The sequence below is a fragment of the Triturus cristatus genome, chromosome 11 (genome assembly GCF_964204655.1).
Source record: "Triturus cristatus chromosome 11, aTriCri1.1, whole genome shotgun sequence".
Taxonomy (NCBI): Eukaryota; Metazoa; Chordata; class Amphibia; order Caudata; family Salamandridae; genus Triturus; species Triturus cristatus.
In genome coordinates, this window is record NC_140594.1 from 889,575,547 (window position 1) to 889,591,606 (window position 16,060).

At 49.7% G+C, this 16,060-nt stretch overlaps 1 protein-coding gene across 2 annotated transcripts in view; it reads right to left on the reverse strand.

Moving 5' to 3' along the window:
• GMPS (guanosine monophosphate synthase) overlaps positions 1–16,060 on the reverse strand; it is a 591,203-nt gene that overhangs the window by 362,825 nt on the left and 212,318 nt on the right. For both annotated transcript variants that reach the window (XM_085634772.1, XM_085634773.1), the window contains one exon: positions 15,626–15,819. In XM_085634772.1, coding sequence (XP_085490898.1) covers positions 15,626–15,819 — 194 coding nt within the window. The remainder of the gene's footprint in view (positions 1–15,625; positions 15,820–16,060) is intronic.

Below are 16,060 nucleotides of genomic sequence, written 5' to 3' on the forward strand. Positions count from 1 at the left end.
AAGACCGGGTTTCGTTGTACGCTGAAGATATTCCTTTGTACCTCACCTCCCTGCGTGAATCCCTTAACGTCCTATTTGATGTCCTCACTTCTTTCGGTAAAAACTCCGGTCTGATAATTAATTGGTCTAAATCGTGTGTGTATGTTATCTCCGGTAGCCCCCCCCCCCCCCTTACCGAATCGGTTTCCCATTCAAATTTCGCAATCCGGTTTCAAGTACTTGGGGGTCTACGTATCGTTGGACCCGGCGGTCCGCCACAAGCATAATCTCCTTCCCCCCTCTCCGGCGATTGAAGTTGGACGTGGCTCGGTGGCGTAGATTGCCGTTGTCGCCACTCGGTCGAGCGGCACTTTTTAAAATGATGTCCCTGCCCCGATTTCTCTACGCACTCCAGAACTCCTTTGATATTATTCCGGCGGCTTACTTTCGGGAGGTGGAGGGTTTACAGAGGAGACTTGTTTGGGACGGTCGCGCACGTATCGCTCTGGCAAAACTGACTCTCCCCTGGTATGTTGGGGGCATCGCGCTCACGGACATCAGGAGGTATTATTGGGCCTCCCAGTTGTCCGCCATCAACCATGCTACGCATGCACCCGGTCCGAATCCGGCTTTTGAGATGGATAAATATCAGTTGCCTGGTGGCAACTTCAACAGAGCGCTCTACTCTCGGACAGCGGGGAGGAACCTAACGGGACCCACTAAGATTGCAGTACGTGTGTGGAAGGATGCCAATGTGGCTGTGGGATGGAATGATCGCCTGACACGAGCGACCCCCTTTTTTGCATCCGACAGATTGGGATGCCTCTGGACAACGCAAGGTTTTGATAACTGGGATATGATTGGCATTAGCAGAGTGGGTGATCTCTGGGTGAAAGGGGCGGTCAAATCCTTTGCGGTGCTTCAGAGTGAGTATGAGTTGAATGAGAGGGAGTTCTTCAGATATGCACAGGTCCGCCACGCTTTGCTGTCGGTCTTCGAGGCCGGTACCACAGTCCCTGCATCTTCACCACTCGAGGACCGTATACTTGATGGTCATCTGCCCGATAGTACGATTTCCTTGATTTAAAAGAAATTAATCAACAATCGGGCAGACCTTCTCGTGCGTCTTAGGGAGGCCTGGACCGGAGACGGGTTGGAGTTGGAAGACGAAAACTGGCAGTCCGCACTGTCCTCCCCGAAAGAGGTTGCCATTCCTGCCCGTCGCCGTCTCGTCCAGCTCAAAATTCTTCACCGTGTTTATGTGACGGGTCCTCGTTTGGTTGTGATGGGTTTTTCTTCGGATGGGTTGTGTAAGCGCGGCTGTGGAATGAGCGCCAACTTCCTTCATATCCTTTGGGAGTGCCGCGAGGTTGCGGCATATTGGCACCGTGTGCATGCTGTAATGGAGTGTGTTACTGGGGTCGCTCTGTTGCCTGAGGCCCGTCGATGTTTGTTGAATGTATGGGAGCCGAATGACTACAACGTCGCCCAGGCCCGGTGGGCGGCACTGGGGAACATGATTGCAAAGCGGGATATTGTGCAGCTTTGGCGTTCCCGACGGCCTCCCACCGTGTCAGTGTGGAAGGAGAACATGGACTAGTGCATGTTCAGAGAGAAGACGGTGTATCTGGTTCGGGGCAAGCCTGGGGCGTGAGGTAGAATTTGGGGTCAGTGGAACACCTACCGAGGTAACATCTGTACGCCCCCTTTTGTAGATACTCCGGACACTTCTGTCCCCCCTGATCCTGAGGTTCCTGGAATACTGTACCTTTTGACTGATTGTTCTGACTTCCCCGCTGCCTCGCCCCCCTCCCCCCCCCCGGTCATCTTTATTGTCCTCCTGATTCTCTACCTGGTATGGTGGGATCCCCCGTCGGAGCTCGACACCATCTAGACTGTTTCTCGCCTTGAGTTTTGTTTCATTGTTTGTTCCTTCTTTTTCTTTTTAAAAAATTAAAAATATCTGTATCCTGCCTAGCTTCTGAAATGCTTAGAATATCTCCTGTAACCCTGCTTCGCCTCTGGGGATCAGTCGCTGCTTCGTGACATCCAGCAATTGATATGCATCTACTAGCGGCCGGCCCTGGTGGTTGTAGGCCCATATTTGTAACAATGCTATTTTGCACAATAAAGTTTTTCCCAAAAAAAAAAAAGGTGGAGGCTGGACAGGTGCGGGTGGAGGACCGTCCCCTGCTGCTGCGGCAGAAGATCATCCCAAAGGGGCAGTCTGACCAGAGGATCGCAGGCCATGGGCAAGAGCTTGGGATACCAGACTCTTCGTGCCCAGTCGGGGGCCACAAGAATGATTTGGGCCCGGTCGTGCTTGATCTTCTTCAGCACTCTGGGTAGAAATGGTATAAGCGGAAAGGCGTTTAGAAGACCGCAACTCCACTCGTGACGGAAAGCGTCACCATGCAAGTGCCGCCATGGAAATTCTAACGCGCAGAACTACTGACATTGCACGTTCTCTATGGTGGCAAAATCGATCTAACCAAGGCTCTCCCCACCGCTGAAAGAGACCTTGCACCACCTTCGAGTGATGACGCCACTCGTGATCCATCATGCACAGGCGGCTGAGTTCGTACGCACTGGCGTACAGAGAACCCGTCAGGTGTTGAACCACTAGGAACATGCCCTGATGTTCCAGCCACTTCCAGAGACGTAGTGCTTCCTGACATAAGGTCCACGACCCCACCCGCCCGGTTTGGTGCAGTACCACATGGCAGTGGTGTTGTCCGTGAACACCTGCACTACTCTCCCTTTGAGGAAAGAATGCCTTAAGTGCAAGATGGATCGCCCGAAGCTCCAGAAGGTTGATCTGGAGCTCGGACTCAGCCAGAGACCAGAGGCCTCGGATTTCCGCCTCTCCCATGTGGCCGCCCCACCCAAGCAGTGATGCATCTGTCACCACTGTGAACTCTGGTTGGGGAAGGGAGAGGGATCTGCAGCTGCCCCAATCCTGGTTCGTTAGCCACCACTGCAATTGGTGTGCAGTGCCCTCCGAGATCTGGACGCAATCGGAAAGATTCCCCTGATGCTGTGCCCACTGGAACTTCAGGTCCCACTGCAGAGCCCGCATATGGCACATGACATATTCCACCAGGAGGATGCAAGAGGCCCAGTAGCCTCAGGGTCATTCTGACCGAAACCCGGGACAGAGGCTGAAAGATCGGAATTATAGCCCGAATATCCCGGACTCGCTGCTCGAGAGGATAAGCCCAAAACTGCGCTATGTCCAGAACTGCTCCAATGAAAAGGAGCTTCTGAAAGGCAATCAGGTGCGACTTCGGCACGTTGATGGCGAACCCCAGCGAATGTAAGAGGTCGGCCGTAGTCTGGAGGTGTAAGACGACAGCCTGGGCTGAGCCCACCTTCAACAGCCAGTCGTCGAGATAGGGGGAAGACTGGAACCCCTGATCTTCGCAGATGAGCTGCGACCACCGCCATCACTTTTGTGAATACCCGAGAGGTGCTGGTAAGGCCGATGGGGAGCACGGTAAACTGAAAGTTCTCGTGGCCTACCATAGGTAACGCCTGTGGGCTGGCAGGACGGGGATGTGGAAATAGCCGTCCTGCAAGTCCAACGGTATCAACCAGTCTCCAAGATCAATGGCAGACAAGACCTGAGCCAATGTCAACATTTTTAACTTCTCATTCCGGAGGAAACAGTTGACGTTCCTGAGATCCAAGATAAGACGCAGGCCTTTGTCCTTCTTGGGTACCAGAAAGTAGAGGGAATAGCAGCCACGACCTACTTCTGGTGCACGAACTCGCTCTAAAGTCCTCCTTGGTTAAGAGGGCCGTAACTCCCTGATGGAGAAGGGCCGAGTGATCCTGCAACATGCGATGGAATTGAGGGGGCATGGATGGATGGGTAGTTTCAAAGGGGAGGGAGTGGCCCATTCAGACTATCTGCAAAACCCACCTATCTGATGTGAGGGTTTGCCAATGGGGGGAGGTGATGGCAGATCCTGCCGCCCACTGGCAACTCGTGGCCCTGAAAGGACAGTCTAAGAGGATTTGGAGGCTGCTGCAGGAGAGGCGCTGGTGGACTGGCTGACCGTTAGCCCCCTGACCCACGGCGCTGGGTCCCACGTCCTCGACCGCACAGGGGCTGAACAGTTTGCGCAGGTCTGTCCGTAATCAGGAAGAGGTGTGGCGCATCAGCCAGGGCGACTGACTCCAGAACCCGGGGACTCACGGTTCAATTTCAGAGGCTGGCAGCAGATCAGCCCAGCACCATGTGACTCTGGGCAATAGCTCGCTTAATCTTCCTGACGGCCCCCAGCACCTTCGGATAATTGTTTGCGCTTTACAAATACTGGACATTTACATTTAAACACGAAAGGGGCGAAAATCGGACTGCGCAGGGCTAGAGGTAGTAGCGAGGCCCAAGGATCTAGCCGTTGCTTGAGAATCCTTAAAGTACTCGAGCGCATTGTCCGCTTTATTGCCAAACAAGCAACGTCCATCAAAGGGCACGTTCAAAAGAGTCGATTGGACATCACTAGAAAAGCCAGTGGACCTCAGCCAGGCGTAGCGTCGTAGGGCTACGGACGTTGAAATCATCCTGCCTAGCAAGTCGGTGTCCAGCCCACACCGTATGGCACACTTCACTGCGTCTCTCCCTTCGGCCACTTCATGGGATAGCACGGCCCAGGCCTCCTCTGGGCACTGAGCAGCACCTGCGCGACTGTCCCACAGAGAATGGGAGTAACGGCCCAAGAGACATGAGGTGTTCACCGACCGCAGTCCTAAGCTGGAGGAGGAAAACATTTTCTTTCCAAGATGGTCCAGCTTCTTGGATTCTCTATCAGGTGGTGCGGTAGGGAATGCGCCCTTGATAGTGGAGGCTTGTACCAGCAAGCTCTCAGGGGTGGGGTATTGGGAAAGGAAAAAGGGGTCGCCCGGGACCAGGCGGTGGAGTCAGACAATCATCCTATCCACAGGAGCCCCTGTGTTGGGCTTGGACCAAGTGCCCAAAAGGATGTCCGTGAGGGCCTCAGAATGGCAGCAGGGGCTCTGAGGAGGCCGCTGCTGGGTGAAGTACCTCGGTCAGGAGGTTAGTCCTAACCGCCATCCTAGGAAGCCCGAGGTTGAAGGCCTCAGCCGCCATATGCAACATCACTGCGTATGATGCACCCTCCTCCGTAGCCACGGTGAGGTGAGAAAACATGCCAAGGTCTGGAGAAGTGTCCAGACCACTGGCCTCACCAAACACCCCTCTCCAGTCCAGTTCTTCCAACTGATCTGGCAGAGGGTCCACAGACCCTTCCCAGTCCTAGTCACCCTCCTCCGATAGGGAACATCAGGGGAGAACAGGGATACAGAAGTACCGGTCGGCGCCGGTCCCGACATCAGGCGACGTTGGTCCGGCTCCGTGTCCATGTTAAGGGGGAGGCCGAGGTCAACGTCGGTTGGGAACACAACCGGTGTTGCCAATGGATTCGGTGCCAGAGGAATTGTTACGAGGTCAACTGGCGCCGATCCGGATTCAGGCCTGGATCCCTGTGGTGCCCAAGCCGCCGGCATCGAAGGCCAAGAGCCCCCAGCCGAGGGCTTCGTAAAAACTACAAAGTTAGGCAGGGGTCGCTCCGGCTCCCGGAAAGAGGGGCTCTTAGTCGACCCAACAGGCTCCGCGGGCAGAGCCGGACGACAACCATCCACATCCCGCATAGTCGGCCAACGGACGGTGAGAACGCGAAGAGCGACGGTGCTTCCTCATCTTCTTTTTGTGCTTCGACGTACCCAAAGACCTCGAGTGGCGTGGAGCCAACTGCCCGGCCTCCAGAAGCTTTCAGGACCGCTCCCGCAAAGATTTCGGGGCAATGGCCCAGCAGTCGGAGCACAACTTTGGGTCATGGTCACGCTCCAGGCACCAGAGGCACACAGGATGGGGGTCCGTTACCGACATCAGCTTGTGGAAGGAGCCACAAGGCTTGAAGCCGGTCTGCCGGATGACATCTCTGTGCACCAGGAGTCTTAACAACTCAAAAAGTCGTCGACAAAAAGTCACAAAAATAGAGTCAAAAAGACACTAGAGGTACCGCTCTCTCCAGATCTGCGCTAGCTGGCAGGGAAAAAGAGAACGGACGTCAGCGTGCAGGGGTCTAAGTAGATACAGTGACGTCATTCCGGCGACCACGACGACAATAACGAACGTGGTGTTGACCGACGCCATATACCGACGAGCAGCGGTACTGCTGAAGAAAACATACTCCGGATCCAGTCTGACGCCTGGGGTTAATTCTAAGGTGAGGAATCCATAACTAATTGTCTCTTTCAGATTCTTAGAACTTCAGCGTGCCCTTTGGATTTTGCAAGTCCTGTGCTAGGCATTTCTCACAGCAACACAACTGTGATGTGTCCAAACTGAGGTTCTTTGCCATTGATGGAGTAGAAAAGACCATTCGGGGTGATGGGGTGAGATGACCAAGAATACTCGAGTAGAGATATATACTGCATTTACACATTAAATTCCCATTTCGGTTAAATAAGGATTAGGAATTTGAAGTACATGTGGGGTAATGTGTTTAATGCTTTACCCAGTCTTCTTTTCCCTGTCTCTCCCTTTCTTTCTCCCACCACCTCTTTTGGCACCGCATCCTGGCTATATTAGAAGATAGGGAGGCCATAAGCTGCTGGTATGAGAGTTGTCTCTTCATCTACTTTCGTATCATTGTGTAGTCTGATGGACCGGCGTCACACTCATTCTAAAATTAGGGTGATTTGTGAGATGTATGCTGAATTTCTAATGTTTCTTCCTTCTCTAGATAGATATATATACATACACACACACCTTTATATTTGTGATTGATGCTCATATGTGACATGGTATAGGCACTTGCCCGTTATTTTGACACCCTGATTGATTTGGGAGTAGCAATTGCCCACTTGGCCGTGATCCGGTACTACCCATATCCTTTAAAATAAGAAATTGAGAATATATTTATTTTATATTTGTTAAGTGATTGTTATATATCATTAACAACCTTCTGATTATGGGGTGTGCGGTTTCATTATGTGTGTATGTATATCTTTTCCTATTGATTTGTTGGATTTTATGTTGTTGACCTTAAAATTGGGCGGTCTTCGGTTTTACCTATAAGCCCTCACATGTAGAAACATAATTGGCGGCACATGGCAAGTAAGATTTTTTCTATGTTCATGAATTTCCTTGAATCATGCTATAATATTTAAAACTGGGGCTGATGCACTTTAATCATGCATGAAATTTGTGTTCGGTGTACTGAGGTAGATAAGGTGATACTGATTTACAGAGACTCATAGTATCACTTACATTTTTATGATTTTGTTTTATTTGTTTTCCATGGGTAATAGGGCGTGTTCACCTTGACAAAGGCTGTTTACATTCAAAATGCATCGGAGAGGTTAAAATGAATATGCTACTTACCAGTATGCATCTGTTCTTGGCATGTAGGGCTGCTGACATTCATATCTGTGCATAGATCGCCGCCTAGTGTTGGGTCCGGATGATTGCACATTGTTGTCCTGGAAGAGTCTTCGAAGTATCACGAGATAGGTGGCTCCTCCCCTTGACTACAGTGCACATGGGCATCCTCTCCATCCTCAGATTGTTTTTCGCCATTGTGGCAGTGATGGAGTAGATACCGTAAGTGATGACCATGCTATATAGTAATTCGGAGTGCTGCAGCCGCTACAGGCGCCGGGGAGGAAGGTGGGCGATATGAATGTCAGCAGCCCTACATGCCAAGAACAGATGCATACTGGTAAGTAGCATATTCAGTTTGAGGCATGTAGGCTGCTGAATTCATATCTGTGCATAGATTATATAGCAGTCCCTCTATTAGCGGCGGCTGCCCGTGCCAGCTGCAGCAGTCTGAAAAAGGGTCTTGAGAACAGCCTGTCCTACAGCTGCCTGCTGTTTTGAATGTACATCTACACAGTAGTGTTTTGTAAATGTATGTATAGTGGACCATGTGGCTGCTCTACATATTTCCTCTAAAGGAATATTCCCTAGGAAAGCCATGGACACCCCTAACTTTCGTGTTGAGTGGGCTCTGGGAGGAATCGTTAATGTGCGTTTAGCTTTTTCATAGCAAATTTGAATACATTTAACGATCCATCTGGCTATCCCTGCTTTGGAAATGGCGTTGCCCTTGTGTTGTGGAGAAAAAGCAACGAACAGTTGTTTTGTTTTCCTGAAATCCTGTGTTCTGTCTATATAGTACATGAGGGCCCTCTTTACATCTAGTGTATGGAGCATTCTCTCCGCAACATTTTCTGGATTTGGAAAGAAAACAGGCAGTTCAATAGTTGGATTCATGTGGAACTGTGATATCACTTTAGGCATGGAAGTGGGGTTAGTACGTAGTACAACTCTGTTTGCGTGAACCTGTATGAATAGCTCTTGAATGGTTAGTGCCTGGAGTTCACTAACTCTTCTTAACGAAGTGATTGCCACTAAGAAAGCTACTTTCCAGGTGAGGAATTGAATCTCACATGAATGTAGAGGTTCAAAAGGTGGACCCATCAATCTGGTGAGGACCACATTCAGGTTCCACACTGGTGCCGGTGGGTGAGTTGGAGGAATCACCCTTTTGAGTCCCTCTAAGAAGGCTTTGATGGCAGGCACCTTGAATAAAGAGAGGTGCTGCCTGTTCTGAAGATAGGCCGCTATTGCGGTGAGATGTATACGGATGGAGTTGTATGCCAGATTGCATCGGTATAAGTGTAACAGGTAACAGATGATGTTCTGAATGGATGCATCCAGCAGATTAGTCATTGTTTTTACAGTAAATTACAAACCTTTTCCATTTAGCCGCATAGCAAGCTCTGGTCGTGGGTCTCCTGGCCTCCTTGATATTCATACATTCTGGAGGCAGGTTCAGGTAGCCAAACTCTAAGACTTCAGGAGCCAGATCGCCAGGTTCAGCTGTTGCGGATCTGGGTGCTGAATTTCGCCATGGTTCCGTGTTAAAAGTTTGAGGGTTAGCCGCAGTCTGTGATGCGGCACCACGGACAGTTCTAGTAACGTGGTGTACCATGGCTGGCGTGCCCACATTGGAGCAACTAGGATGAGTGTCATCGAGTGTTGCCGTAGTTTGCGTGCCACTAGCGGTATTAATGGCGCTGGGGGAAAAGCGTATGCAAATCTGCCTGACCAGTTCATCCATATCGCATTGCCCTGTGACTGTGGATGCGGTAACCTGACGGCAAAGCTTTGGCATTTTGCGTTTTCCCTTGTGGCGAATAGGTCCATCTCTGGATGACCCCACTGCTGGAAGTACGGTTGGAGTACTGATGGATGTAGCTCCCATTCGTGCATTTGGTGGCTGTGTCTGCTGAGCAGGTCCGCCATTTGGTTGTTTTTGCCCGGGAGGTGTTCCGCCATGAGGAACATGTTCCTCTGAATGGCCCACTTCCACATGCTCTGAGCCAGATGAGACAACTGTGGAGAGTGTGTTCCTCCCTGCTTCTGTATGTAGAACATGGCAGTCATGTTGTTCGTCCGGATCAACACGACTTTGTTGCACAAGTGTACTTTGAATGCCTTCATTGCCAGGAAGATTGCCATCAGTTCCAGAAGGTTGATGTGCATCTTATTTTGCTGTGTTGTCCATAGTCCCTGCACTGTGTAATTGAGTACATGAGCTCCCCATCCCTGGAGAGACGCGTCCGCTGTCAGTATTATTTGTGGAACAGGCTCTTGGAACGGTCGGCCCTTGCAAAGGTTTTGTGGATTCCACCAATGCAGAGTTGTATGCCCGACCGCTCGCCAACACTAGGTCTTTTAACTGTCCTTGAGTCCGATTCCATTGACGTGCCAAGCACTCCTGAAGCGGGCGCATATGTAGTCTCGCGTGCGGGACTATGAGGATGCAGGAGGCCATCATGCCTATTAACTGCATGAACACTCGCTCTGGAAGGGAGTGTTGAGGTCTGAACTTTTGTATCAGCTGTTGCATGCTGTTGATTCTCGCTAAATTTGGCTGAGCTTTGGCAGCCAGAGTGTCTATAGTCGCGCCCAGGTACTGCCGTACGTGGGCGGGTTGGAGATGTGACTTTGGATAATTCAGTGAGAATCCCAGACTGTGAAGAAGGTGAATGGTGTGGGATATGTGGCTGGCACACTGCTGGGCTGACTTTGCCTGAACAAGCCAGTCGTCCAGGTAAGGGAAGACGTGAATGTGCTGTCTCCTTAAGTGTGCGGCCACTGTCGCTAGCACTTGGTAAAGACTCTGGGCGCTGTTGTTACTCCGAAAGGGAGTACTTTGAACTGATAATGCTGATCCTGAAGAGTGAACCTGAGATATTTTTTGTGTGATGGGTGTATGGGTATGTGGAAATACGCATCCTTTAAATCTAGTGTTGCTAGGAAGTCTCCCTGACTGAGTAACGGCAGAACCTGCTGGAGGGTGAGCATATGAAAATGCTCTGACAGAATGTATTGGTTGAGGGGGCGGAGGTCTAGTATAGGTCGTAAAGACCCGTCCTTTTTTGGGATTAAGAAGTACAGAGAGTACACCCCTGACCCCCGCTGTGCCATAGGCACGAGCTCTATGGCTCCTTTTTGCAGCATACTTAGTACTTCTTGCTGCAATAATGTCAAGTGCTCTGCGGACATTGGACGGTGTCTTGGTGGTATGTTGGGTGGATTGGATGTTAATTCCAGACAATAACCGTACTGGACAATTTCTCTGACCCACCTGTCTGTGGTGATGGATCTCCAGACTGGCAGGAACTGTTGGAGTCTCCCCCCCGACCGGTGTTATGTGGGCAGGGGGCAGCGACAAGACGTCACTGTTTGTTATTGGAGGAGGACCTGGCGTTGTTGTGTCCTCGTCCTCTGCCTTTGGTGCAGGATCCACGACATCCACCCCTATTGTTTTTATTAAAGGTACTCTGGGTACCTCCTTTACTGTACTGCTGCTGGGACCCCTGACCTCTAGCTGCTCCTCTATTCCCGGGGCGACAAAAGGAGCCACTCCGAAACTGCTGCGACTGTAGAGCCCCCATAGATTTCACAGTTTGGTTCCTTTTTAATCTTTTCCAGTGTGGTGTCAACCTCGGGGCCAAATAAAAAGTCTGAGTTGACTGGTTGATTCAAGATATTATTTTGAATCTCAGGTTTGAAGCCTGATATTCTCAGCCATGCGTGCCTCCTCAACATCACACTAGTGTTGATTGCCCTTGCTGCAGTGTCAGCTGCATCCAGTGCGCATTTGATGGACGCATTTGTAATGAGTTGTCCCTCTCTGATGAGGAGGTCCGCTCCATCTTTGTATTCATCTGGTAGGTGTTCTAGCAGTGTTTCTAGTGTATCGTAGTGTGACCTGTCGTATCGGACCAGGAGTGCCTGAGTGTTGGCAATGCGCCAGATGTTTGCCGCTTGTGCCGCTAACCTTTTGCCTGATGTTTCTAGCACTTTGGACTCCTTGTCTGGAGGAGGAGCATCACCTGTAGTCTGCGAGTTAGCTCTCTTGCAAGCATTAGAAACTACCATGGAGTCCAACGGTAATTGACCCTTAATGTACATGGGGTCTCCGGGTGCAGGTTTGTATTCCTTCTCTATTCTGGGGTTCAATACCTGTGCCCTGGTGGTTTCTTTAAAGATGTCGTTAGCATGTTTAAGAACTCCTTTCAGCATTGGTAGAGTCTTGACCGTTCTTTCGGATGTGGAGAACGTGTCCACCAAGAAATCCTCCTCCACAGAGTCAGAATGGAGTTCCACTCCGTGATTGGCAGCCGCTCTTTCAATGAGGGCGTTAAAAGCAGCAGTATCTTCAGTGGGAGATGGTTTGATATTGTAAATATGAGTGTCAGGAGCATCTTGTGGGTCACCTTGGTCAGTAGGGTCTCCCCATGCTTGATCTTGGTCTTGCTGGTCTTGCCCTCCCTCTCTTTTCTCCCCCACACCAAAGCAGTTGCAGGGATGTGTTTTAGTTTAATTAAAACCCTAAAAAAATTCTTCCGGTTTCTTCCTTTGTCTGCAAGAAAGTCTGTAGCTGTGGCCCTGATACTTTCTCGTATTGATTATTGTAATGCACTCTTGGCTGGAGTTAATAAGTCAGTCCTTCGGGTGGTACAACATGCCGCAGCCCGCCTGGTTCTTAAACTCCCCAGAAAGTCTTCAGCCTCCGCAGCTTTGAATCAACTGCACTGGCTCTCGGTCCCTAAAAGAATCCTTTTCAAGATTCTTCTTATTACGTTCAGGGCAAAGATGAGGGCCGGCCCCAAATTTCTGTCGGCACGCTTCACCCCATACACCACTACCAGAGTGCTCAGATCCTCCTCGGCTAATCTTCTTAAACTTCCCAACTTTAGATACAAACTAAAAGGCGCAAGAACCCTAGCTTTCCTGGGGGCCAGAGCTTGGAACAAACTCCCAGCTCAGATCAAACTGTGCAACACTGAACTTTCATTCAGGAAAGACCTTAAAACCTGGATTTATAGCATACCGGAGGATTGCTGTCTTGCTCTAATCCAGTTATTCTCAGTAAATTCACACCCTGTTTTCCTCTTCACCGTATGACGCTAGCGCCAAGATACTCCTCGCGGAGTGATAGTCGCGCTCTATAAGTACAATCTCAATCAATCAATCTGTTGGTCATCAGGGTCGTTATCCACAGGATAAGTGGTATCATCCCCAATAGGGCCCTCTCCTGCATCCTGTTCCGAGTGTGTAGGAGAAAAGGATGGTGGTTCCTGATGATAGGTGTGGAATGTTTCTACAAGCACTGGCGTCGAACCTGATGCCAGTTTCCGTTTTAGTGGAATCTTGTAGGAGTTCAAAGCCTTCTCTGGAACAATTCGCCGCTTGCGGAACAACAGCCTACCAGTGTCGGCGTCGATAAACTGGTCCTGCGAGTCCTCGACAACAGTTCGTTCCGTGGGCACTGTTTGTGTTTGTTCGAGACTTCTCCTAAGTTCGAACATCTTCGGTGCTTTCGGTGGCGGCAATCCAAACTTGATCTGTGCTGGCGCAGAGTGAGCTTTAGCGATTGTGTGGTTCGGGACCCGTTTTTGGTTTGAGGGTTGCCCATTCCCTGATGCGCTGTAGGGACTCCGACACCTGTTGTAATGTGAATGCAGACGATGCTTTGGAACCGATAGGCTCTTCGGAGACAGGCCTGGACGCGGTCTCCGGTTTCTTCCCAGCCTTCGGGTTCTCGATCCGAAGTTTGGGATCGACGCCTGGTTGATTCGATATTTTGGCAGTCGCCGCACTCTTCGGTGTCCACGTAGTCGGATCGACCACCGTGACCTTGGTGGTCGGTGCTCCAACCTTCGGTGCCATAGGCCGTTGCGTCTTCTCGGGACCGAGGGCCTTCGTCTGTGTCTCGGTGCCGAAGCTCTTTTTTGTCTTCTCGGTACCGAAGTCCTTCTTTCTTTGGTCGGCTGCGATGTCCTTTTTCTGTGTCGACGGATTGGAGGGCTTCGATGCCTTCGATCCGACTTGAACCAGTTGCACTTTCGGTTTCGATTTTACCGGTGCTGGTTTTGGTTTCGCTTTCACTGAATCGAATCCAGTCTTTTTTGATAGTGTTGGCTCCTTTGAAATGTTCGAAGCCGGGCCTTCAGGCGGGGCTGTAGAACGATCCGACTGATCTTGGGTAAGGCCCGCAGGCGATCCCTCGACCTGAGCCTTGTCAAGACTGTGTCCTTCGGCCTCCGTATCGACGGATTGGCCTAGCTCCTCGCCCGAGCTATCTTCCTCGCCCCCAAGGGCCTCATCGTTGTCTCCTACCTCGTCAACGACGTCTTCGTCCTCGAAGATCACCTCATCGTCATCAGATTGGGATTCATGCTCCGAAGCATGGCTCGAGTCTATCTCTTCGACGCTCTTGATATGCTCATCCTCGGTGCTGAATATGTTAACCGGGTTAGGCGCCGATTGTTTGGCCTCCAATCTAGCAGCCCGCCGATTCCGAAGCGTCTTCTTTGACCGGAACAGGGCGCAGGCCATACACCTTGACTCATCATGATCCGGTGATAAGCATTTGTTACACACCAGATGGACATCGATGTGGGGATATTTCGCATGACATAAAGGACATCTCTTGAAGGGAGTCCTCGATTCCATCCTCGAACAAAGTTCGGACCAAGACTAGGTCCGAGAAGTGTGAATAAGACCGAGAACAAGTATAATAGTCTGTCGATACCGAACGCAAACAATACCGACGACACCTAAAGGCTTTTGGCCTTAAATAAAGTTTTCCTAACTTGAGCTAAGATAAGCACATGCGAACCCAATGGAGGAAAAAAACAATCTGAGGATGGAGAGGATGCCCATGCGCACTGTAGTCCAGGGGAGGAGCCACCTATCTCGTGATACTTCGAAGACTCTTCCAGGACAACAATGTGCAATCATCCGGACCCAACACTAGGCGGCGATCTATGCACAGATATGAATTCAGCAGCCCACATGCCTCGAACTTTGTTATTTGTCACACGCATGCTGGAGTGTCCGCTTTCTTTCGCCAAGCGGCTGGAGCTTTGGGAGAATATGAGGGGAGAGAGAAAACATAGGTCAACTGTGTCACCATCTCTGCATGTGTATGGTACACCTGCAAAGATATTATGTGCTTTCAGCCTTTTCTACAGCTATTGAGGTAGTTTTGGAAAGTTATGTTAGGCTTCCTTGGCACCAAACATTTTAAGATGCTTAAGACTTCCTTTGGATTTTACCAAAGAAAATAAAACAAGAAATTGAGCATACTGCTCTGTAACCAGTTGGTGTTCTACCTCTCTTTGTAAGAAACTGAGTTTCTGCTCCAATAATTTATCATTCCGATACGAATGGACTACATGCAAATGCTGACGAGAGTAATCTAGAGTAATTCAGGACGAAAAACCTCTATACTACAAAGTTAATTGGGTAGTAATGCCCCAAGACAAAACTAGCCCTGCTGAGTGGGGTGTGACTAGCAGAATGTGAGTCAAACTCATAAATACACCACAGTGCTTAACTTGCAAAATAACTAAATAAATAAAGTTCCAGGTCCCAGCACCAAACATAAAACTACTGGTAAAACCAGCCAACTCATCTCTGAAGTTGGCAAGTGGGTCTGGCCAGTAAGAACGGAAGACGCCCACATCACGTCATCAGCCCCAACTGGCTGGCAGCGATCGATAGGGAGAGATATGTAGGATCGACGACAGGTCATGTTTGCTGATCTTCGTCTTAAGACAAATCACTTGTAAGTGCAGTACTAGTACTCTGCAATGCATTGGTCGACACGGAAGGAAGTGTTTGCGCATATTTGTGGCCCTACTAACGAAAATCATCAGCCAATGGGAGTTGAATGTGAGTAGGGCAACACAACAGAGTATGCAACTTCCACTGTGATTTTAACACCTCACATACCTCAGCCCGAGAGATGGCCTCCGCCTCTCCCCACTGCTAGAGCAGCCAACAGTGCATTAGCGATACACTTGGTGTTGTCGAGAGACAGGACCCTTGTACATGGCAGCGTATTGTGAAGGTGTTGTCCCTTTTTGTAATGTCCGTCAAAAATATGTGAAGCTTAACATAAATCCACATCTTTTAGAGCATAGAGTAAGAAAAAACATCAGAACCATCCTTTCTGGTAATTCTATACGGGTTGGTTATACCAACAAACAATTTATGACCAGGATATTAACCAAATTACACACTTACCAAAACTTTAGATGCTCCCACTTTCTCCTTGATTTCTCTGATGCAACCAATTTCTCGATTTTGAACTGTGAAGGTGCCACTGCATCCCGCAACATCAAAAAGGAAATTTTTTAACATCACTTTTCCGTTTTCAGTAAGGCCAACTTCAGGGTGAAACTGCACTCCATAAAGTTTTTTCGATTCATTAGCTATTCCTTTTGCAGCAAAAAAGAATGCAAGAGAATGGAAAACAGTCAAGTATAATTTATTTACTCTTTCATTGGGCATGGACACTTAGCTTGCAATACAGTATCAGAATACTATCACAGTTATGAGGGGGTCAGTCATTCCACCCAAGGCACAGATTATTTTTCTTCACCTTAGAATATGAAACTTCTTATGCCTCACCACATCATGTGCCTGTTCAGAACTTTAATAGGCATCAAATGTAATTTT